The sequence below is a fragment of the Ursus maritimus genome, unplaced genomic scaffold, assembly GCF_017311325.1.
Source record: "Ursus maritimus isolate PB19 unplaced genomic scaffold, ASM1731132v1 scaffold_2, whole genome shotgun sequence".
Taxonomy (NCBI): Eukaryota; Metazoa; Chordata; class Mammalia; order Carnivora; family Ursidae; genus Ursus; species Ursus maritimus.
This window is the reverse complement of record NW_024424452.1, coordinates 9,457,030-9,480,238: the sequence shown is the minus strand read 5'-3', so window position 1 is coordinate 9,480,238 and position 23,209 is coordinate 9,457,030. Positions and strand designations below refer to the sequence as shown.

Below are 23,209 nucleotides of genomic sequence, written 5' to 3'. Positions count from 1 at the left end.
AAACATTTAAAACTTCTTTTTGAAGGCATTAATGAACTAATGAGAGGGAAAGGAATCCTCAGGCCACAGACTGAGTCCATACAGGTACTAGGAGAATAAGTGGAATGCTGGGGTGATGGAGTTGGTGGGGACGGGGGTTTTGCCATACCAGGTAGACCGAACTTTGGTTTTCTGGGCCTCAGGAGCCAGGTAGTGAATAGGAGTCAGGGCTCTGGCCTGCCCATGTTGAAGAGTCTGGTGCAAGAGGCAAAGACTGCTTCCCTGGTGTAGGGGAACTAAGGGTGAACTGGAAATAACACAGATCCCAGCACTCCTGCACCAAAGGAGTCCTCCCTGAGGACCTCAAACCACTGTTGTGATCAGAGGGAGGGAAAAACAACTCCTGGGAACTGGACCCAGGAGCCAGAACTCAAGGGGATGTGCCTGGAATTCACAAAACCTTAAGTTAAGAATTTAATTTAGAGTGATCTCAATGGAAGCAAATGCCCATTCTCTCTGGAGGAAACTGACTTGAAAGAGTTCCCACAAATAAGATTCCTAGGAAAATGAGCAACACACAGCAAAAAATAACTAAGCACAAAAAGAAATTCCATAGCATGAACAACATTCATCAAAAACAATGGATGGCAGGAACAGATCTCAAAGGGCTTTAGATAATGGAAGTATAAGAAATGAAATAGGAGATCACTGCCTAATTTGTCTAAGTAAATAGGCTGTTTCAAAGTACAAGCAGGACACAAGAAATCATAAAAAATGACAAGCAGATTTCGGGGCAACAAAAAAGAACTCCAAGAAATAAAAGCTAGACTAAAATTATAAATCTTATGGAGAGGTTTAACAATAGATTACACCCAGCTGAAGAAGGAACAAATGAACTGAAATTTAGATTTACTGAAATTATCCAGAATGTAGTAAAGAGGCAAACCAGCAGAAAACAATGAAACAGGGGTTTAAAAAATTGGGGTAAGGGGGGCACCTGACTGGCTCTGTTGGTGGACCATGAGACTCTTGATCTTAGGATTGTGAGTTCAAGCCCCATGTTGGGAATAGAGCTTACTTAAAAAAAAAAAAACCCGGGGGGGGGCGTGCCTGGGGCCTGGGTGGTTCAGTTGGTTAAGCATCTGCCTTCGGCTCAGGTTATGATCCCAGGGTCCTGGGATCAAGCCCCGTGTCAGGCTCCCTGTTCAGCAGGGAACCTGCTTCTCCTTGTCCCTCTGCCTCTCCCCCTGCTTGTGCTCTCTCTCTCTCTCTCTGTTTCTCTGTCAAATAAATAAATTAAATCTTAAAAAAAAAAAGGCACTGGTGTATAGAGTGGGAAAGACTGACATAACTGAAGTCTCAAGGGTAAATATAGAATGAAGCAAAGGCGATAGTTGAAGAGACAAAGAGAATTTTTCATACCTGATAAAAGATATTAACCCACAAATTTAAGAAGCCTAAGGAATCCCAAATAAATTTGTGCCTACTCTTAGTAAGATCTTTAAAATGGCCAGAGGAAAACCAGATTTGCTTCAAAGAAGGGACAATGAGTCTGACAGCCGACTTCATGGAAATGATGGAACCCAGAAGTCAGTAGAAGGATATCTTGAATAATATCATCTATGTGCTGAGAAAATAACCGTGACCCCAGAATCCTAAACCCAGGGAGAGTACCTTCCACAGAGGTGGGTGAAACAAAGACATTCCCAAACAAGTAAAATAGGTTATTTGCCACCATGAGAGTCACCCTAAAGGAAGTAATTCAGGCAGGAAAAAAGTAATCACAGATGTTAGAATGCAGATGAAAAGAAAGAAAGAGCACAGAATAAAACAATTAAAATAAAATATCTTATAGAGTCTAAAAAGAAAAACAAAACCAAAATTAAAATACATGACAACAATAACATACAAGTTTAGGGGGAGGGCATGGAGTGAAAATATTCTAAGGTCTTTGTATTATAGAAGGAACAGCTAAAGATATGAATTTTACCTCTTGATAAACTAAACATGCATTTTGTAATTATTGGATAACATACCAAAGAGTAAAAAATAAAAGCAGAGTTAAAAAAAAAAAAGAATCTCCTAACTAGGGGCACCTGAGTGGCTCAGTCGTTAAGCATCTGCCTTCGGCTCAGGGCGTGATCCCAAAGTTCTGGGATCGAGCCCCACGTCGGGCTCTTCCACTGGGAGCCTGCTTCTTCGTCTCCCACTCCCCCTGCTTGTGTTCCCTCTCTCACTGGCTGTCTCTCTCTTTGTCAAATAAATAAATAAAATCTTAAAAAAAAAAAAAAAAAGAATCTCCTAACTAGTATTAAGGGGAGAATGGAATGAGAAAAAAATACCCAATCAATCGAAAGAAGACAAGAAATGAAGAGAAACAGAAACAGGACAGAAGGGGAAAACAGCACAAACTAAAATGGAAGATATAAATCTAAAAATATCTTGTATTACAATAAATATAAGTGGGGTAAATGTACAACTAAAAGACAAAGACTGTCATTGTAAAGAAAAGCAACAATAAAATACAACTAAATGCTATTCATAAGGGACTTTTCTAAGATATAGAATACAGAAAAGTCAAAAGTAAAAGGGTAGAAAAAGATACACCAGGCAAATTCTAACAAAAAAGAAGACCCAAGCTTTCTATGTTTAGAGATATAATCAAAAACTCCCCAACATGCACCTAGGGGGTTGGGGGACAACTCTTAGCTTTGCTCAGACCAACTAGCCTGTGATGTAGGAAAACTGCTTCCTTCTCTGGGCTTGTATTCTCATCAGCAATGGGTGGACTGGAGGACATAATTGCTAACATGCTGTGAGTGCAGACAGATACAGGTAAGAATCTGAAGCAAAGGGCCGGAGCTCTCAACCAATGGAGGCAAAGAGACATATCAGAATCAACCCAGAAGAGTCTTCAAAATGCAGGTTATGCACTGTCAATACACATACTCCTCGGACAAAAGACTCTAGAGGCATCCTGGCATGTGTATAAAAACCTTTTCCAATTGATTCCGATACCACCACCTACCTCCTCCCCCATCCAAAGGCACTGAAAATCCCTAGATTCTCAGGAAAGAAGGAAAAGAAAAGGCATTGGCGTTAGGAATTGGGAATGCTAGCTCTCAATGTACTGTGACCCGCATTGGACCAGCAGAAGGAAAGATACAGGAATTGTGGCAGAGTCACTGCTGAGGGATCCCAATGCCTGGAGAGCATTATGATATGAGGTTCCACTGGCAGGAGAAACTCCCAGGGCCTAGAACTTCCCTATAACTTCAGGGCCCCCAGGTAGGGCTGTGGATATCATGGTACTAGTTGGGGCCATTATTGACCCCTCCACGATGCTCATGAGAGAAGTCCTAAGCAAGCTGAAAGAGATGAATTCATTCTGTTCCACAGTCCTTATTCTGTGGCCTCCTGGGAAGGAGAGCAGGTGCAGGTGGCCCCAGGTTCATCTCCAAACTCACCCACATTCTGCTCATGTCACTCAATTCATTTTTGTATCTCAGGGAGTCCTTCAGGACCTGGAAAGGGAAGAGAACAGGTGATCAGAGAAGAGAAGGCAAGGAGACAGAGGATGGTGTAAGGTGGGGCTGGGGTGGGCAGAGAGGCTGACCAAACAGATAAACCCCCCCCTAACCAGTAACCAAAAGGCCAGGAGAAGGGGGCAGCTGCCCCCCTCTGTGCAGGAGTGGACAGCACTCCCTTTGCCCCAGGCGATCCCACCTTCCCCACATGGGTCCCTGGCTCCCTGGCCATCCCCTGCAGCCCCAGGAACTCACGTTTGGATGTCCATCTCGGAGGAGTTTGTGAAACACATGGCAGAACTTCCAGCAGAGGACAGCGTTGCTAGAGAGGGGCAGCCGGTTGACAACAGACCAAAAGGTCTGTGCCCCTTTCTCATGGTGGGTGCCCAGTATGCACGGTGAGGGAGGGTCATGGAAAACAAAGGCATAGATGGGCCTTTTCCAATTTGTACAAGTGTGCTCTGGGTCAGCGGCGGTCTGGTTTGCCTTTAGCGGGAAGACACCTTGGTTGGAATCAGGGCTTTGCTGTGGGAGGCAGACTCTGCCCTTCCCCTGGGTTTGGCAGAGGGTGAGATGGGGCCTTTCGGGGTATAATGACAGCTCACATTTTAGCAACACATTACAGCGTCTCAAAGTTCTCTCCTATCCAGTCTTCAGAAGCGAGGGCACACTTCAGCTCTTCGTCAGGGCCTCCTCAGCTCCTCTTCAAGCAGCACCTGATTCCTCTCCATGTGGGCACTTTGCTCTTTTCTGTGATTTATTTTTTTTATTGAAGTATAGTCGGCACCCAGTGTACATTCATGTCAGGTATCCAACAGCGATCAGACAGCTTCATACAGCTATGGTCTGTCACCGGATGACACCATTACAATACCACTGACTATTCCCAAGGCTGTACCTTGCATCCGCCTGACTCAGTCATTCCGTAACTGGAAACATTTTCCTAAAACTTGAAATGACTCTTATACCCCACCCCTTCCATCAACTTTCTTGGTCTCGTTCAGCAGTGCGTGCATCTCCCTACACCTTGAACTTGCTGTATGTGGAATCCTGGGGTCACATCCACCCGAGATCCAATTCCAAACACACCCACGGACTCCCCGCCGTGATCTGCGTGTAATAAATGTCCACCTGGTCTCGCGTGATTTTAAGTTAGAACCCCACTCCTCTGTGCTGCGTAGAGGACGTCCGCATTTCCTTTGTAACTGCTCACTTACATGGGCCCCGCACACCCAGTAACTGGGCACCATCAACTCCAAGGGTAGGTCTTTCCCCAGAACTACAGGCTTCTTTGTCAAGACTCAGGTAAGAAGTGGGTGCCACGCAGGACAGAAAGACTTGCCTCGGGTCAGAAACTCTATGACTCATCCCGAACCCATGTTGTTTCACTTCTGAGCAAGGTATCATCAAGTTCCTTCCCCATGGTAAAATTTGCATTTTGAGGGGGGCGAGCTTGAACGCAGACTTCTGGGTCTGGAAACTGACGTCAGCTTTTGGTCTTAGAGGGATTTCTGAAATAACTACACAGTTTCCCCTAAAGCACAGCCCTCTCGGGCTAGATGGAAGACAAGAGGAGAGATGGACAGCTCCCACCCCTCTTGTGGGCTGACTTCTCGTGGCCAACTGTGGTTACTCTACTAGAAGCCAGAGCAGGTGAGGAGCTAGCCAGGCACCCTAACTTTGAAAGAGGCGAGGAGACCTTTCTGTCCTTTGATTTCATAAGCATTTTAACGCACCCATTCCACGTCAGGAACTATAACAGGCACTCTGGGATATAAAAAAACAAAAAAATAAGACTCAATCCCTAACCGTCTGGGAGTAGATACATGGTGGAGGTGCGGGGGGGGGGGGCAGTTAGACACCCAGGATAAATGGTTGTCTGAATAGCACTTCTGATGTCAGACTTCCAAATGCTTACTCAGCTGGGATTGACGGGGACTGACAGTCTCCAAAAAAATCAATAAAGAATAAATGTTTTGTGATATCTTTAGGCTTTAAAACCCCACTCTTTGGAGTTGAGCCTTTAAACATTTATCCACCTCTTAGAAATGGTGAAGCAGAGAAACTCGCAGAAGGTGAGAGCTGGAACGTTAGACCTTTGAAATCTTCTTTGGCCAAGACTTTCATTTGGCAGACGAGGGGACGAAGGCTCACCGAGGCCCCGCTGGACCCACTCAAGACTTCAGAACAAACCAGACTGCTGCGGAGGTGGGATTCCAGAATCTCCTTGTGGTGTCCCTTCCATCACCGCAGGTAGCCTCCCCGGAAGGGTGTGATGTGGCCCTGCCAGGTCCCTGCCCCGAGCACACTGGCCTCTGACAACCATCTCTCTTATTTCATGTCTCAATCAGATGGATCAGTACTCTTAGCAGATGGGGGTCAGGACCAGGTCATTCCCCCCAAGAAAGTTAACTGGGCTTTCGACTCGGTAAAGCAAGGGGACTGTGCCTTTCTGGGGATAAAAGGGCAAGGTTTAGCTAGGCTCACTGTTGGGCCAGGTCTTTGGGGTACCTGGGAGACGTCCTAGAGCCCCCATCCTGCAGCAAAGCCCTAGAGTCCAACCAAAGTATCTTCCCACCAAAGACAAGCTGCTTTCCCACCAGTGAAGAGCAGTACGGGCTGTTAGCAACACTTCCCAATGGCCTGCCATAGGCTAGGCAACCCGCTGGCGGGGAGGGTCTCCTCCAGGGGCTGAGGTGGGATGGCTTCCACATGAGCTGTTCTGACCTGGCTGTGTTACCACCACCACGACGAGCCCAGGCACGCAGCAGCTGCTCGTCGCAGACAGAAGCCCAGCCTCCGCTTGCCCTGCTTCTGCCCGGCACACACACAGATAATGGCTTCGCCCCACTGGCAGCCTCGCCTTTGGAACTCTGGGGACCAGCCCTCCAGCTCTCGGACGCTACACATCAAGGGCAGATCCCAAGGGATCCAACAGCCAGCGCTACCTTCCAAAGCCACGCCCCACAAGGGTGGCTGCCCGGGGCCTAATGTGGCGTGGGGGCGGGGGCAGGGGTGGTTGGTGAAAACGTTCAGGCCACCAGTTCCCTAAGCTGCCTTGAGGTTCCTGTCTTCTCCCCTGCTGACTGTGGGTGAACCAGCTCACGCAGGTGGATCTTATGTCCATGGCTGAGCTCCTGTGCCAGCATAAGGCAGCCGAGCCCTTTGTTTGGCTTTCGAGCTCAGAGAAGGGGAGATGATCATGTTCCCAAGGGGGTGGTCTGTGTGGCCCCTACGGGGCAAGTGCAGGGTCTGGAGTGCTATGACAATCCCTCCTGTGCCCCCAGGAAATCTCTCAAAGGGAAGTCCTAAGAGGGGCGGGGTCCTTGGTAAGCTGTAAAGAATAAGCTGGGAGGTGGCGTTGGTCCCTTCACCCCGATGAGCTGTGGTCTCAGAGGCCAGCTGCTGCCCACTGAGGCTGCTCGAACCCTGCAGGAGGCCTGGGCAATGTGGGGGTTCCCCTTCCTGCAGCTGAGCAAGGACACCTCGCCCTGACCTCAGTCCCCACAATTTGACCCGCCTCAGGGTTGGTCTTCCAAGCAACATCCAAAAGGATATTTCTGGCGTGTTTTTCCTTTACAGCCACTTCCTGCGTATTAATGGCCTTATTGATGCTGACAGTCTGAAAAACAAGAGGGAGGGGGAGGGGAAAGGAGGCTGAGATGAATAAGCTTCTAGAGTGTCTGAGACCCTCCCAGGCACCCCACCCCTCTCTCTCCCTGCAATGACTCCTCCCCAGCTCCCCGTGGACCCCTCTGCCCCAAGGTCCCTGTACAGGGCCCCCAATGGGGGACAGAGGTGGGCAGCACTCCCAGGCCAGCTGGCCCAGGCTGTCCTAAGGCAGCGGGCTTTGCTGCCTGGCATTGGCTGTGCCCAGCTGCTATGCCTGCCTGCCACTCATTCACTTGGCACAACAACATGGCAATTAAAGCCTGCACAAAGGGATGCTTTTCATCCCCCAGGGAAACATTATTTCTCCGGGAGCAGGAGGAAGAGGCACTGAGATCAGGGAGCGGCTGTGGCCCAAAGGCCATCCAGCCGCCCCTCTCTCTCACTGCTAGAACCTTCCATGGAGACTTTCCTAGCCGGCCCAGGTCTGCGGGGGTCACTCTCGTCCCTCGTTTTCCCCACTCCTGGGTATCCTCCGACCCTAACCAAATTCTCTTTTATTCCCTTACTTATAGTGCATTAAAAATACTTACTCCTTTCCAGTTGTGCTAAAAATCATAACTGTCTTTGGAATGTAGCAAATCATGTGTACATAGGAATACAACTTAACACAAACACATAAATGCGATCGTATTACGCAGGCTGTTTAAATATAGGTATTTTCCTTTTCCTGTTTTGCTGTGCTCCTCTCCCATAGATGGTATGCCACCCTGAGCGTCGTTAATGAGTTATGCATCTCTCTCTCTCTCTCTCTCTCACACACACACACACCTCTACCTACCGAAGAGGTCTATAGAAATGGGATGGCCAAGTACACACTTTTCTTTTTTTTATTTTATTTATTTATTTATTTATTTATTTATTTATTTATTTATTCGATAGAGATAGAGACAGCCAGTGAGAGAGGGAACACAAGCAGGGGGAGTGGGAGAGGAAGAAGCAGGCTCATAGCGGAAGAGCCTGATGTGGGGCTCGATCCCATAACGCCAGAATCACGCCCTGAGCCGAAGGCAGACGCTTAACCGTTGTGCCACCCAGGCGCCCCAGAAGTACACACTTTTCTACATCCTGCCTTTCTCACTTGAAAATACCTCATGAAAAATTCTCCAAGTGGGATGGCAAAATTCTAGCCCATTCTTCAAAGAGACAGCATACTATCCCATGGTGCAGGTCGGTGTGATTTATACAAGCATTCCCATACTGGTAGGCAATCAGTTTTGCATTTTGTTTTTTTTTTTTAACCACTGTAAACCGTTTTAGTCAACATGCTTATACATGTATCCTTACTAATTGATGCCTTCATTTCCAACAGGTAGATTCCTAGGAGTGAGATACACTGGGTCAAAGCACTGTGCGCGCGCATGTGTGTGTGTGTGTGTGTGTGTGTGTGTGTTTTAAACTTCTCATTATGGAGAGATCCAAACACAGACACACAAGAAGACTCATCTAATCAGTGCTCACACAGCCCCCAGCGTCAACTTTATGAACATGCAGCCAAACTGGCTTCCCTATGGATAAGGGTTCACAAACATTTTCTGTGAAGGGCCAGTAGGTAGATATTTTAGGTTTTGCAGGCTACGTGGTTCTCCACTGCAAGTCCTCCATTCTGCAGAAACTGGAGGACAAAAGAAGCCTCACACATACTAAACAAATATGTAACAGAATGAGCGTGAGCATGTCTGTGTTCCAATAAAACTTTATTTACAAAACCAGGCAGCAGTCTGGATTTGGCCCATGCCTGTAAGCGTGCTGACCCTTGCTTTCTACCATCAGCCACTTGACCTCTTTGCTCCCTGGATTATCTGAAGTAAAATCCCAGGCACTATATCATTTTACTAGTAAAAAGTTCAGGATGAACCTCTTGAGGCAAAAAAAAAAAAAGGACTCTTTACAAATTAACCATAATACCATTATCACACCTAAAATTTTAAGGATACTTCCCTAATATCCTCAAATGGTTAGTTAATGAACACATTTCCCTCTTGTGTCAAACAGAAAAACTTTCTTGCCCTTGTTCTAATCAGGATCCCACCAAAAAGGTCGCCATCTTGCTTTCTGAAAAGGCCCTAACGGTTCACGTTTCCACTGACAATGTACCAAAGCATCCCAGCCACCACCATTTTTGCTGGTCTTACGGGTATGGTGATGTTTCACCGTGACTTTATTCCCAGATTGCTAGTGAGTTCTGAGCATTTCCTTACATGCTCTCACGGTTGTCGACTGCCTTATGTAGTGAAGTACGCTCACCTGCCTTTTCCCGCCCCTGGATTACGCTGGTAGACTCCTACATTGTCTTCTAAGTGTTTCCTTGTTAGTTCTTTTACATTTGAGTCTTTATCTGGAAAAAATACATACCTATGTACATGTATACGTACATATTGTACAAAACAAGTTATTTTTAGGCTTTACTAGGACATGTTCTTCCACATCTGGTTTATGTAACTTTGGGCTGTATTCTTGAAGTCCCCTTTTCCATGTAATTTTTTTCTCCCTACAGACTCAACTCTTCAACAGCACTAAGCTCCGTTGAGGGTTGAATTGTGCCTCCCCAAAAAAGACGTGTCTGTGTCCAAACCCCCAGTACCTCTGCCAGTGTCATCTTATTCGGAAATAGGGTCTCTGCAGATGTAATTAGTTAAGATGCGGTCATAACGGATTAGGGTGGGTCTTAAATCCAGTATGACCGCTGTCCCTAGAGGAAGGCCACGTGAAGACACAGGGACACATAGGCACACGGGGAGAAGACAGACATGTGAAGACAGAGGCAGAGATAGAGTGAATCACCTATAAACCAAGGAACGCCAAGGGTGGCCACTGACCATCAAAAGCTTAGGAAGAGGGGCGTCTGGGTGGCATAGCGGTTAAGCGTCTGCCTTCGGCTCAGGGCGTGATCCCGGCGTTATGGGATCGAGCCCCACATCAGGCTCCTCCACTATGAGCCTGCTTCTTCCTCTCCCACTCCCCCTGCTTGTGTTCCCTCTCCCTCTGGCTGTCTCTATCTCTGTCAAATAAATAAATAAAATGTTTAAAAAAAAAAAAAAGCTTAGGAAGAGGCAAAGAAGGATTCTTCCCTAGAGCCTTCAGAGGGAGGACAGCCCTGCCGACACCTTGATGTTGGACTTCTAGCCTCTAGAAGGGGTAGAACAAATTTCTGTTCTTTTAAGCTACTCCATTTGTGCTGATTGGTCATGGCGGCCTCCAGAGGCGAACACAGGATCCTTTCCTATCAGAGGTAAGGCCAGTCAAGGAGGAATCTCATATTCGAGATTCTGCAAGAAAGAAGTAAAAAGCTTACTCCCCTCAAATTTCCCAGCACAGCGGTATGGGTGTCCCAGCACCAGCTTCCTCTCAACTAGTCCTTGCTTGGACCTCCTTTCCCAGCGTCTGCTTACAGGCCCATCCCAGGCCACTCTTTTTTTCCCCTAACTCCCTCAGATGGGTTACGGCGGTTTAAACTGTGTTTCTCTCCTGGCTCCAGGACAGTGATGGGATCCTGGCTGCAGACAGACCTCTGGCCAAAGCCACCACATTTACTGGGCCCTAAGAGGCCACCTGTGCTCCGTATGGAATTATAAGGGGCATAAAAATGTAAAATGACAACAGACCCAGATGTGGTAAGGTGCCGAACTGAATGCGGTCAAGGTCTGGGGCTGGGTAGAGGCAGTCAGTATGTATGGGCTGCTAGGAAGAGGAGAACCCGTGTTAGCCAGACATGCCAGACACCAGCCAGGGCCTCGAGGGGGGCGCTCATGATGGCCCGGGTTTAGATTTATTCCACAAATATTTCTTTACACTGACTGACGACCCCTTGCCCAAGCTTGTGGTCATTATGAGTCTTGCTCGCAAAAATAAGAAAACCCAACACCTTAAAATTCCCTTCGACAACACAAAATAATATCCCATGAGCCTTGAGCTATAGGTCCTGTATGTGATTGTGTGTTGGCTGAAACCTGAAAACGTTCTGTGCTCCAGATGTTGATAGGAGGGGGAAGCCCCTGGAAACTTCGATACTGCTCTGGGAAGACCTCTTAGAGGAGGAAGGCCGTGACCTGTCCCAGGTGCTGTAATTATCCCTGCAATTCACCTACGTCTCTCACATATGCCTCATTCAAACTCAGGGGCATCTGTGATTTTTTCACAATAAGGCCAAGCAACTGTCCCGAGGTCATACTATTGGGTTCCAACCTTGGTCGGCTGGATCCTCGAGCCCGGCCCTGAACCTCCGTGTCAGTGCTGGGCTGTGGAGGGGCTGGCAGTCTAGGTCAGGGTCACAAAGGACAGGCCACCGGGCACAAGGAGGCACAAGGAGGAAACGCCTGGAGCAGGCAGGCTACATGGCTAGAGGGTAGCATGGACGCAAGGGAGGGACGGCAATGGAGCCAGAGAGGGGGGTGGTGCTGGGTGCGGAAGGCCAGTGAGCTTCTGAGCTCTGAGCGGGTGAGAGGGGCCAGCAGGGCTGTGAAGGCCAGAGCAGAAGACGACAGAGGCTGCAGGAAGAAGGTAGTGATGAGAGAAATGAAGGAGTAAAGCCTCAGCCAAAATGACAGAAATTAAAATGCAAAGAGCCCAATAGAAGGTGGGCCCTAGAGTGAATTTCTTTTTCTTTTTAAGATTTTTATTTATTTTTTGGGGGGAGGAGCAGAAGGAGGAACACAGACTCCACGCTGAGTGTGGAAGCCCGAAGTAGGGTTCTACCCCACGACCCTGAGATCATGACCTGAGCCCAAATCAAGAGTTGGATGCATAACCGACTGAGCCCCCCAGGCGCCCCCTGAAGTGAATTTCAATGAGACTGGCCAACAGGAGCTCTCAGGTACAGGGGACACAGCGGGGGAGAGCATCGAAGATGCAGAGGTTTTGAGTGTAGACAGGTGAGAGCAGAGGCAGCGTGTCTCAGGCTGAGGGGACCCTATAAGATGAGGAGGAGGCCAGGAGGGTTCTGGGCAAGAAACAGCCATTTTAAAAAGAATGCGGATGTGAAGGAGCAGTGGTTATGATCACCAAGAGAATGGCAGCTAAGGGGTGCTTGCTAGCAGGCACTGTGCTAATAATAAGCATTTCATACGAAGGATCTCACTAAAGTCTTCTAACTCTACATCCTCCAAGTAGGGGAGTATTAGTATTAATCACCTCCATTTCACAGATGAAGAAACCACAGCTTATAAAGGCTAAGAAACTTGCCCAAGGCCCCTCCACCAGCGACTGATGAGCTGAGACTCAGACTCCATGACCCGGGTCAGGCTCTGAGTTGCAATCCCCACACTAGACATGGCCCTCCATGCCAGGGACACAGAATCAGAATTGAAATGATTTACACGGACTGGAAAAATGGGTTAAACTTCCCAAGATGCAACCCAGTAGGTATAAAGGAGATTTCCTATATTTAGATCTAACTCTCTGGCATAGGGGAGACAGGACTCAAATCAACACTTGTGAAAGGAGTTAGGTGTTTTAATTTGGCTACTAACTTATGATAAGCAACACTATGATGTGGTTGATCACAATGCAAATCTGAGACCTGGATGTATTAAAAGGAGTATAGTGTTCAGAATGAGGGAGGGGATGGTTCCAACTCTATGCAGGATCAATTCACACGTAAAACACTGTTCAGTTTGAGGCTTTACACATTATGTGAAAAGCTGACAAACTAGACCACTTCTAGAAGAGAGTGGCCTGGATTGGAAGGAACCCAGGAACTGAAGAAAATTTAGAGGAATATCAACATTCTGAAGGGTGGTCATGTGGAAGGAAGAATAACTCCAATAACTAGACCAATGGGTAGAAGTATAGGGTGGCCATTTTTGGACTTAAAGCCATCTCATGAAAGAGAGAATTCCCCATTAGAAGTATATAGGCAGAGGCATGGTAACCTCTCCTCAGGGTTACTGTGGAAAGGACCGAGAGGCTCAGGCTGGATTTGATGATTTTTAGGTTCCTTCCCCTTTTTTAGACTCTGTAAAGGCCCTGCAGATGATGGAGGGCTTTGAATATCAGGGCAAGAAATTACGGCCTGATGGATACTAGGGATCCAGAGAAAGCTCTTGAGCAGGGGAGGGACCTGATTCAAAAGCCCTTCCATCCTCCTGGGTGTGAGGAGTTACCTCTTCAGTGCCCTAAGGAAAGCGTGGCACAGTCACAGCCCCCAGGACGAGTCCACGACACCAACAAAGGGCCTAGCCTGGCACTGGGCTGTGGAATGAAGTTTCTGCCCAAACCAACAGCTATAAGATACCCGCATGCCCTGCCGGCCCTTGTGAGGATGGCCCCAGACCCTCCTCTTGCAGGTCGTAGGAGCTCCCACTTTACCGCAGCGGACATGCCCCAGGTTCCCCGACCAACGCTTCCCCACGTACAAGTGCCCCAGAGGAGGGCCCAGCCCACGGCCATAGGCAGGCCGCGGGTTCCTGAGCCTCAGCATTCGGGCTTGTAAAGGCAGGCTGTGGGTCCTCCAGGGCCCGTGGAACGTCAGACTCGGGGACATTTCCAGGGCAGAAGTTTCCGGCTATGACAAGTTTCCAGTACTTCTGTAAAACTTGACGCCCAGGATGGCATCCCACGTCACACACACTTCACTTCCTTCCACATTCCAAATCCCACCGTCTTCCCAGGGCAGACCAAACTTTACCCAATCCCGTAGACAGGCCAGGCCACTCTGGCTAATAATTTCTACGTTCCCACTTTCTTTTTTAGAGGTATTTATTTATGAGACAGAACACAAGCGAGTGAGTGAGTGGGGGGGGAGGCGCAGAAGGAAAGACTCTTAAGCAGACGCCACACTGAGCGGGGAGTTAGACACAGGGCTCGATCCCACGACGCCAAGATCATGATCTGAGCTGAAACCAAGAGTCAGACGCTCAACCAACTGAGCCACCCTAGGCGACCCTCCTACTTTTTGAATTCCAATTTCTCTTAGTGTTTAACATGTGGTATATTGTCTTACTGCCTCAGCGAGATTAATTTAATCCCAAGGGCCAGGACCTGCCTTCTGCCCTTGTGGGCCCACAGCTGCTAAGGCAGGTGCAGAGTCTTAATAAATCACTAGATTCCTAAGGACTGATTGCTTCCCAGTGCCCCCCCCCCAATAAAAGCACCAGGTATGTGATGATTCATGGTGTCTTGAGAAAATCTGCTCCCATTCCCTCCCATCCAGAGACTCTCCCTGAAGGAAATCATCAGGTTCTGACCCAGGCAATGCCTGCGGGGACCCTCCCAGGGCCGCGGGTGGGAAGTCGGGGCTCAATTTCTCACCTCCGGTCTAGGTGAGAGAACATCCTCTGAGAACAGGCTGTGCTCCAGATTTCCCTGGAGTCACACAGGACCTACGACCACGCAGAGTGCCCCCTGAAAGAGCGCCATTGTACACGGCTTCCTGGCCCAGCTGGCCCTTGTGTCCCAAGCTGGTTCCGGAGAGCCAATTATCAGCAGGCACCGCGGGAAGGGTGACTTTCTCCCAGCCCCTCCTCCTCCTCCCCCCTGCCCCATCCTCTACTCCTTCAGGGCAGCCTCGGCCAGGCTGTAGCCGATGGAAAACTGTGGGGCCTTGCTTCTGCTGGGCACTGCCCGTTACGCACACAGCGCCCAGCAGGGGCTCCACGCTTAGGCTGGCTCGCAAAGGTTCCATGGCAGGGCCGGGTGGAGAAGATGTGTGGGGGGTCAGGGCCATGTGGAGGGAAATGTGAGACCGGGTGGGGCAGAAGGGGAAAGGAGAAAGTGAGATGGAACAGAGGCAGAGAAAGTAAATGTACAGTACGCAGGGCGCAGGTGGCCGAGCAAAGGCTCAGGTGGCAACCACAATGGCCAGGGGGATGACTGCCCACTCGGAGGGCTGGGGACACCTTACAGTGTGCCTCCCCTCATCAGGTTGGGAAGGCTGAGGCAAACAGACCAGAGCCTTTTAACACCTACAACTTGGTCTCAGGGGCCTCATCCTTCTCCCAGCCAGCCTGCGTCCCTGCCATGGCCTCCACAAGCCCAGCTCAGCCAACACAGGGCTGAGAGAACCTTCTTCCCAAGTGCCTGCCGCAGAAAGGGACCGTCTGGGCAGTCAGCCCCGTCTGGGGAGGGCTGAGGCCGGCGACGGGGAAGGACAGACGGAAACACAGGAGGGTGCTGCGGCACGTCCCGGGAAAGGTGGGCACCGCTTCCATTCATTCATAGTTCATGGCCAGGACATCGAGCCTAGGCGAGGACAGCAGAGCTCAGAACCAAGGTGAGGTTACGAGAGCCTGGGGAAAGGACAATTGAGGCACGGAAGAGGAAACGCGGCCTTCCACACAGGGTGCCTTCAGCATGGAGACCACTGTGGTCCTGGCTATGGTCTTTGGCAGCTGGTGTCCCATGAGTCTTTTTAAATCTCCCCCCCCCCTTTTTAAAGATTTTATTTATTTGAGAGAGAGAGCGAGAGGGAGTGAGAGAGAGCACGAGCACGAGGGGGAGAGGCAGAGAGAGGGAGAAAGGGAGAGGCAGCTCTGCTGCAGGGAGTCCGACACGGGGCTGGATCCCAGGACCCTGAGACCATGACCGGAGCCGAATGCAGACGCTTCACCGACAGCCACCCAGGCGCCCCTGGAATCTTCTCTTGATCAGAAATAAGAGTGGAACGGTCGGCACTGCTGTCAGATTAGTGGCAGCAGCAGAGCCTCCGCCAGGCCTACACTCGGGGGATTTGCTTCCGACCCCCGCTTCGGCCCTGGAAGACATGGAATCTGACCCCTTATTTTCTGAGTCAAGTTGCCCAAGGTAGCCCAGGCAAGGGCAGGTGAGGCCAGGATTGCAACCCGGTTCAACTCCCCACACTGTGCCACCCTCAGCCCCATGACCAGCCAGTGCCGTCCACCTGCCTGCCTCACTTTCCACCCCGACACCTAGTCCCCCTCCAGCATGCCCATCCATGTATTTCTCTCCCAGTCCCCCTCCAGGTCCTTCTTAATGAGACTTTGCCTCCCCGTGTTGCCATCCAGCCATCAGTCATACTGTCCTTCCCACCCCGACCCCTCTGCTTCTCTCCACTCTTCTGCCTCCACTCAAGCCCAAACCACTAGGATGTCCCCACTGGGCCACTGAAATATCCCAAATGGACTGGTCCTCCCCAAGCTGCTCTGCACCCAGCAGAGTGATCTGTGTACCTCGTATGAGGTCACACCCCTGCCCAGGGCCGGCCGCCCCACTCCCATGCAGTCAAGCATCCATTCTTGCTCTCCCCCACTGCTCATTACGCCCCAACCACACTGCTCCCTTTTTGTTCCTCAAACATTTTTTTTTTTAAGATTTTATTTATTTGAGAGCGAGTGAGAGAGGAGAGAGCACAAGCCGGGGGAGGGGCAGACGGGGAGGGAGGAGCAGAGCAGGGAGCCAGGGCTCGATCCCAGGACCCTGGGATCATGAGCTGAGCCACCCAGGCGCTCCATTCCTCAAATGTTTCTAATTCTTTCTGTCTCATGCTCCTTATGGCTGGACGGGTCCTCTTCCCATCTATGAGGCTAGCTTTCCCTCCTTCTCCAGGCTGTTCAGATACCACCCCCTAGGCAGCCTGTCTAATCTACAGCATCTCCCCACACCCTGCCCTGCAGGATCTCTTTACCACAACTCAACCACCCTGGTTACTTCCTGCAGAGGCTCTTCTCACAACCTGAAATTCTCTTGTTTATTCATTTGCTCAGTGTCTTTCCCCATGAGGGCAGGGGCTGTGTTATCCTGCCGTTCCCCTCAATGAGCACACACTGTGCCCGGCGCTCAGATGGGCTCATGGAGAAGGCCTTGTCTGCCCAGTCCTCTCCAAGCAGACCTCCTTATCAGTGCTCAATGCTGTGAGTGCTCCCATCTCCTCCTTCCTCCAAGTCCCTCACAGTTCTCCAATTAAAAATCTTGCCGGAGGGGCGCCTGGGTGGCGCAGTCGTTAAGCGTCTGCCTTCGGCTCAGAGCGTGATCCCAGCATTCTGGGATCCAGCCCCACATCAGGCTTCTCCGCTGGGAGCCTGCTTCTTCCTCTCCCACTCCCCCTGCCTGTGTTCCCTCTCTCACTGGTTGTCTCTCTCTGTCAAATAAATAAATAAAATCTTAAAAAAAAAAAAAATCTTGCCAGGGCACCTGGGCAGCTCAGTCGGTTAACTGTCCCACTCTTGATTTTGGCTCAGGTCACGATCTCAAGGTCGTGAGATTGAGGCCCACATCTGTCTCCATGTTCAGCATGGAGCCTGCTTAAGATTCTCTCTCTTTCCCTCTGCCGCACCCCCCCGCCGCCCTCTCTCTCTCTAAATAAAATCTTAAAAAAAAAAGAAAGTTGAGAAGTTTAAAAAATGTCAATCCCTTCTGTAGTTGGCAAGGTGTACAAACCTGTGTTGGGAGGAGGGGGTTGGCCAGGATGGTGGGGCACCAGGATACGGCTGAGGAAACTAGTGCTCACAGTGGAAAACACTGGTGGAAGCGATCCAAGTGTTCCTCCGTGGAGCAATGGACAAACTAGCCAAGGTCTCTTCACTTCAGCCTTTTTAAGGGAAGGAAATCCCGCCACCTGCCACAACATGGACCAACCTGGAGGGTATTAGGCTCGGTGATGTTAGGCAGACACCAAAGGATGGATACTGTTTGACTCTACGTATCAGAGATACCTAGAGTAGTCAAATTTGAAGAGACAGAGGAAGAATGGTGGGTGCCAGGCACCCGGAGGAGGAGGGGTAGGGAGTGGCTGATGGGGATGGGGTTTCCTTTCGGGGTGACAAAAACGTTCTGACCTTAGATAGCGACGGTTGCATGACACCATGAATGCACGAAATGCTGCTCAATTATACACTTTAAATCGGTAAGATGGTGAATCTGAGGTTTCGTGTAAGATAATTTTTTTAAAGATTTAATTAATTAATTTATTTGAGAGAGAGTGCACGCACGCAGGGGAAGGGGCAGAGGGACAGGGAGAGAGACAGAGAGAATCTCAAGCAGACTCCAGCGGAGCGCAGAGTCCAACGCAGGGCTCGATCTCACAACCCTGAGATTATGACCTGAGCTGAAATCAAGAGTCAGATGCTTCGCCGACTGAGCCACCGAGGCATCCCCTGAGATAATTTTTTTTTTTTAAACTGGAAAACACTGAGGAATCATGACTTTGACTGAATGCCACAGCCTAGGCTGCAAGACCATGAGCTCCACAAGCCCAGCCTTCTGCACAGACTGGGACGGACAACCCCTGCAGCAGGACCACCCTGCCTGGGTGTGGGGCGCTGACCTAGGTGCTGCTGGACAACACAAGCTGAAAGAAAGTGGACCTTGGCATCCAAGAGTTAACCATTTGAAGGGAGATGAGGACCATCGTCCTTCCTCTTCCCGTTCTTTCCTTCCCTCTCCTCTGACTGTGCAATTTCAGCAATGCTTTATGAAAAAAGAAACCAGTACGGGTGTGCAAGCTACTTATGCCTACGTCTCAATGGCACAGCCTGATGAGTGGCTATCAGAAAGCGAAAACCAAAATGAGATGAAGCTTCCAGAAAATGTGTAGGATACCCAAAATGGCTGTCTTATCACACGAAAAGCAAAAAGAAGAAGAAGGGAGGGGCACACTGCTTTCGGACAGTGGTGCACTGTGGATGAGAAACTCCTATTTTGCCTCTCTTCTCTGTCCAGAAGGATCTTTGAATTGAAAGAGGCAAAAAGGAGCAATAAAAGGGAAAACCCAAAGCGAGTTAGTAGACTGTCAGAGAGACCCCGGTACTGAGGGAGCTTGAGCTTGACTTGAATGAGTAACACACAAGGATGAAGGGAGCGGGCAAAGGTGATGTGCCTTCTAGACTCTAGGGCCACGTTTCAGAAAAATCAAGTAGATGGGGTGTGTGTCTGAATTTCCAGCATCAAGGCATTTAACAAAGTTGTTTATAACATCTCATAAACAAGGACAAGAAACTAGAGGACCAGGGTTGCAAACCACTGACCATCAGTCGAATCCGGCCTGCAGGCTGTGTGTGTGCTGGCGCGGCCTGTGAGCTAAGGTTGGTTTTTACATTTTTAAAAGGAAGTGGAGGAAGGGAGGGGGAGGAGGAAACAACAGCATGTGGCCACAAATCCAAAAACGTTTACCATCTGACCCTTTGCAGGAAAAGCTTGCCAGTCCCGGGGCCAGAGAGGAAGAGCCATGAGGGTAGCTGTCCCTGTTTGCAGGTGCTGATTACTGGCTACCATCACCTTGGGGTAAGGGGTGCCGACAGTGACCCAGACCTGTGTCCTCCCCCATGTTTACCAGCGAGGGTATGCAGAAGGCACAGCAACGGAGCTAGACAATGTCTGGAGCAACTGCCAATGCGTCTGGGCGACAGCGGAAGGGTGTGACCGTGGGTGATTCAACTGCACGTGGTCAGATGGTAGGTTAAGTCCCTAGTGAGTTCCCAGTAAGTGCGCTAACGGTATGGTGTGGCCTCTAGCACAACATAGAATTCAAGAAGCTAATTTCATTTTGAGCTACATCAACAGAATTATATGATTGAGAACAAGAGCCAGTCCTTGGTTTTATGGCTTTCAGCTGCACTTGGGAGTACGGACTTATCCCCCCATGCGCCAGACATGCCTCGGGGCACCAGATCTGGCTTGCTGCTCCAGGCGCCCCATCCAAGAGGAATACTGATAATGGTGGGGGGGGGGGTGTGCAAAGCAAACCAACGAGGGTGGAGAACCACACAAGATTCGATAAGAGAACAGAAATCAGGGCAAGGGGTGGCAGGAAGCAGGGTTGGGCAAGAAAGGTCACAGAGGTCTTTAAATATTTCAACCCCCAGCACCTTGGAAGTAGAGGGGCCTCAGGGCTCCGGCGCAACCCGGCAGTGGGGATTAAGAGAAGCTGTGTTCCGTTTCCATCACCCTCCAAACTGGAAACGATTCCAGCGTCCTTCAACCTGGGGACGAATGAACAAGGCGCTACAGCCACACCACGAGAAGCTACTCAGAGATAGAAAGGAACAAGCGACTGATTAACGCCAACAACACGGGTGAATCTTCAAAGTATGATGTCAAGTGACAGAAGCCAGACTCAAAAGGCCACAGACTGCATGATTGCATTTATAGGACATTCTGGAGAAGTTAGAATTAGAGGAATAAAAAAAAAAAAAATCCAGGTCACTGGTTGCCAGGGGCTGAGGGTGGAGGAAGAGGTAGGTTACAGAGGTGCAGGAGGGAATGTGGGGGAGGACAGACGGTCCTACCCTCAGTCTCAATTGTGTGGAAGTTGCCTCTTTGCATGTGACTGTTGAAACCCAGAGAACTGGACCTCAACAATAATATTTCAGCAGACCCGGCTTTAAAGATAAAGAAAGCAAGTTCGGCAAGTGGTGGACAAGGAGACTTTGGCAGGTGGGCCCTGATGCTTAGCCTGGGCTGCAGGTGTCTAGCTGTTACAGAAGAATGTTGACACAAGACGGACTTCCAGGCCCCCTACGCCTTCTGAGCCCGTGATTCTGGGAGGAACGGAGCAATGGAGGAACGGGGGAAGGAGACTGAGAGAAACAGCCAGTGAGGCAGGAGGGGGATCGAGGGGTGGGGGTCACCCCTCTTGGTGAAGAGAGTGGGTTCAGACAGTGCTGCAGGGGCAGGTGGGTGAGGACCGAGAATGAGCCACTGCATATGACATCACTGGGGACCAGGGCCAGAGTCACTGCGGGTGAGCGATGGAGGCAGATGTCTGTGCAGGGAGGAGGGGATGGGAGGCAGAGTGGGAGGCAGTCTGGACAAAATGAACACCCCTCCTTCCCAGGGCCCGGGGGGCTGGGCGCACGTTCCTCATCACCAGCCTCCCCTCCAGGCCCTCCCACCGTGTTCCCATTGGAATGGCAGCTCCGAGGCTGGTTCTCCTTCCCCAGACAGGGTCCTATGGATGAGGAGAACACAAAGGCACAGGATCTTTCCAGAATGAGGGTGGAGGGGCTGCAACAAACACCTCTTTTGCCAGAGACAGCTACAGGCATGCCTCGATTTACTGCACTTTGCTTTACTGCTTTACTGCAATTTTTTAAAAGAAATTGATGGGTTTAAAAAAGAAATTAATTAATTTATTAATTAATTGATGGGTCTGTGGCGACCCTGCATCAAGCAAGTCTATCAGCATCGTTTTCCCAAAAGCATCTGCTCACTTGGTGTCTCTGGTCACATTCTGGTGATTCTTGCAATATTTCAAGCTTTTTCATTATTATCTTATGTGTTACGGGGGATCTGTGATCAGTGATTACGACTTGCTGAAAGCTCAGATGATGGTTAGCATTTTTTAACAATAAAGTATTTTTAATTAAGGCATATACATTTTGTTTTTAGACATAATGCTATCGCCCACTTAGCAGACTGCAGCACGGCGTAAACGTAACTTTTACATGTGCTGGGAAACAAAAACTTCATTTGACCCCACTTTATTGCGATATTCGCATTCCTGCAGTGGTCTGGGACTGAACAAGCGTGCAGAATCTCCAACGTGTGCCTGCACCTATCCTTTCTTCTCTGAAAATGATCCAGGACACTCATGAATCCTGGCACGGTCACTTTCCCTTTCTACACAAGACCCCTCTCCTGTCTGCCCCTCACTACTAGTCCCAAGGCTCCTCTTACTCCAAGGGACAAAGTGAGAGCCCAGCCTCCTTCTTAGAATGCCCCTCCCCACACTTGCAATCCTCTGAGAGGCCTTCCCAGGTCATCCCATCCCCTCACTGTTATGCATGTCCCCTCCTACTCTTGTTTCCTCTGCCACCACACTGGGAGCCCCCCACTGTTCAGCATCCCCAAAGATCCCCAGAATTTCCACCTACAGGCTCCAAATCAAACCATTCAGCACAGGGATGATGACAGAAAGGGAAGGGACCCCACCTTGTCCCTGACGACCTGGAGAAGAAACCAACACGCTCTGTCTACTGTCACCTCCGTGGTTCCAGTCTTACTACCCTGATTTATAATTACTGCTTCCCAAGAGTCCCCTTCCGCCAGGCCATCCTGTCATATCCTCAGGCACAGATTGCCATAGGACCCATACTTTCATCCCCTGACCTAGGAACCCATGCCCACACTGCCAGACTTGGGCAGCCCGGTTTCTGAGGAGGGCCACTCCTTTGCTCCACACCCCAGCCGTCTCGGGGTGGAGGGGCACTTCGGCCTGCGGAAGGCACTAGGAGGCAGAGCAAGAGGGCTAGGTACTGAGACCCTGGGTCTCCAGGCCCATGTCCTCTCTGCCCACCTGCAGGGGGCTGTGGCTTCGGGCCCACAACCCCTCTGCCAGAGTTCTGCTTCTCTCCTCACAGAGGAAGCATCTGTTCAATCTCCCAAGCAATCCAAACTGCAAGGCCTCTGCTCACGGGCGTTGCCGCAGAGAACGCGTCACGGTCACTTTCTAGGCACGTCTGCCTACAAAGTGGAGCCCTGGGCTGTCCCATCAGACGTATCCTGATCATTCACTGCTCACGGGCCAGGCTGGAGTGGCCTTTCGCGACGCCCCTCGCCTTCCAGAGAGAGACAGCTGCTCGGCAAGAGCGGAAACCCTGCGCTGCTGCGTCTTTCCCCAAACCACCAGCACTGCCAGCTTCCTCTCCTCCCCTCCCCCCGCCTCTCCCCTCCCCACCTCTTCCCAGCTTTCTGTGAGGTCGGTTTTGTTTCTTCTCTTTCAGTAACACAGAGCAACGTTTCTCCCACTATCTCAAGACCCAAGGAAGTGGTGCCTGGCTGATGGGGGGGTCCCTGGGCATAGGAACCACCCACTCATCCTCGCCTCTGTGTCCTTCCAGAGCCCTGTTCCGTCTGTCCAGTGAACAAGCCAGGAAGCACTTACTGTATCCAGATGTGCCGAGGTCTGCCGTTTCTCCCTCAGATCTCTATTTCTGGTTCTATTTCTACCACACACACCCCCATCTCATGCCCACTTCACTATATAAGTGGCCCCCTACCTCCAGTCTCTACCACAAATGGTCCCAAATAAAGCCACAGGAAGAAATCTCCTCATGCGTTCTCCCAGCTGAGGAATCTAGAATCTAGTGTGGTCCTGATCTTCTGGGGTCCAACCAGATCTTCACACAACCGAGAGCAGATCC

At 50.2% G+C, this 23,209-nt stretch overlaps 1 protein-coding gene across 1 annotated transcript in view; it reads right to left on the bottom strand.

Annotated features, from left to right (window-relative positions):
* Positions 1-23,209, bottom strand: part of HIP1 (huntingtin interacting protein 1) — a 150,856-nt gene that overhangs the window by 42,556 nt on the left and 85,091 nt on the right. Inside the window, exons 2-4 of the mRNA XM_008698633.2 lie at positions 7,065-7,128; positions 3,762-3,904; positions 3,447-3,503 (exon numbers count right to left, since the gene is read on the bottom strand). Coding sequence (XP_008696855.2) covers positions 3,447-3,503; positions 3,762-3,904; positions 7,065-7,128 — 264 coding nt within the window. The remainder of the gene's footprint in view (positions 1-3,446; positions 3,504-3,761; positions 3,905-7,064; positions 7,129-23,209) is intronic.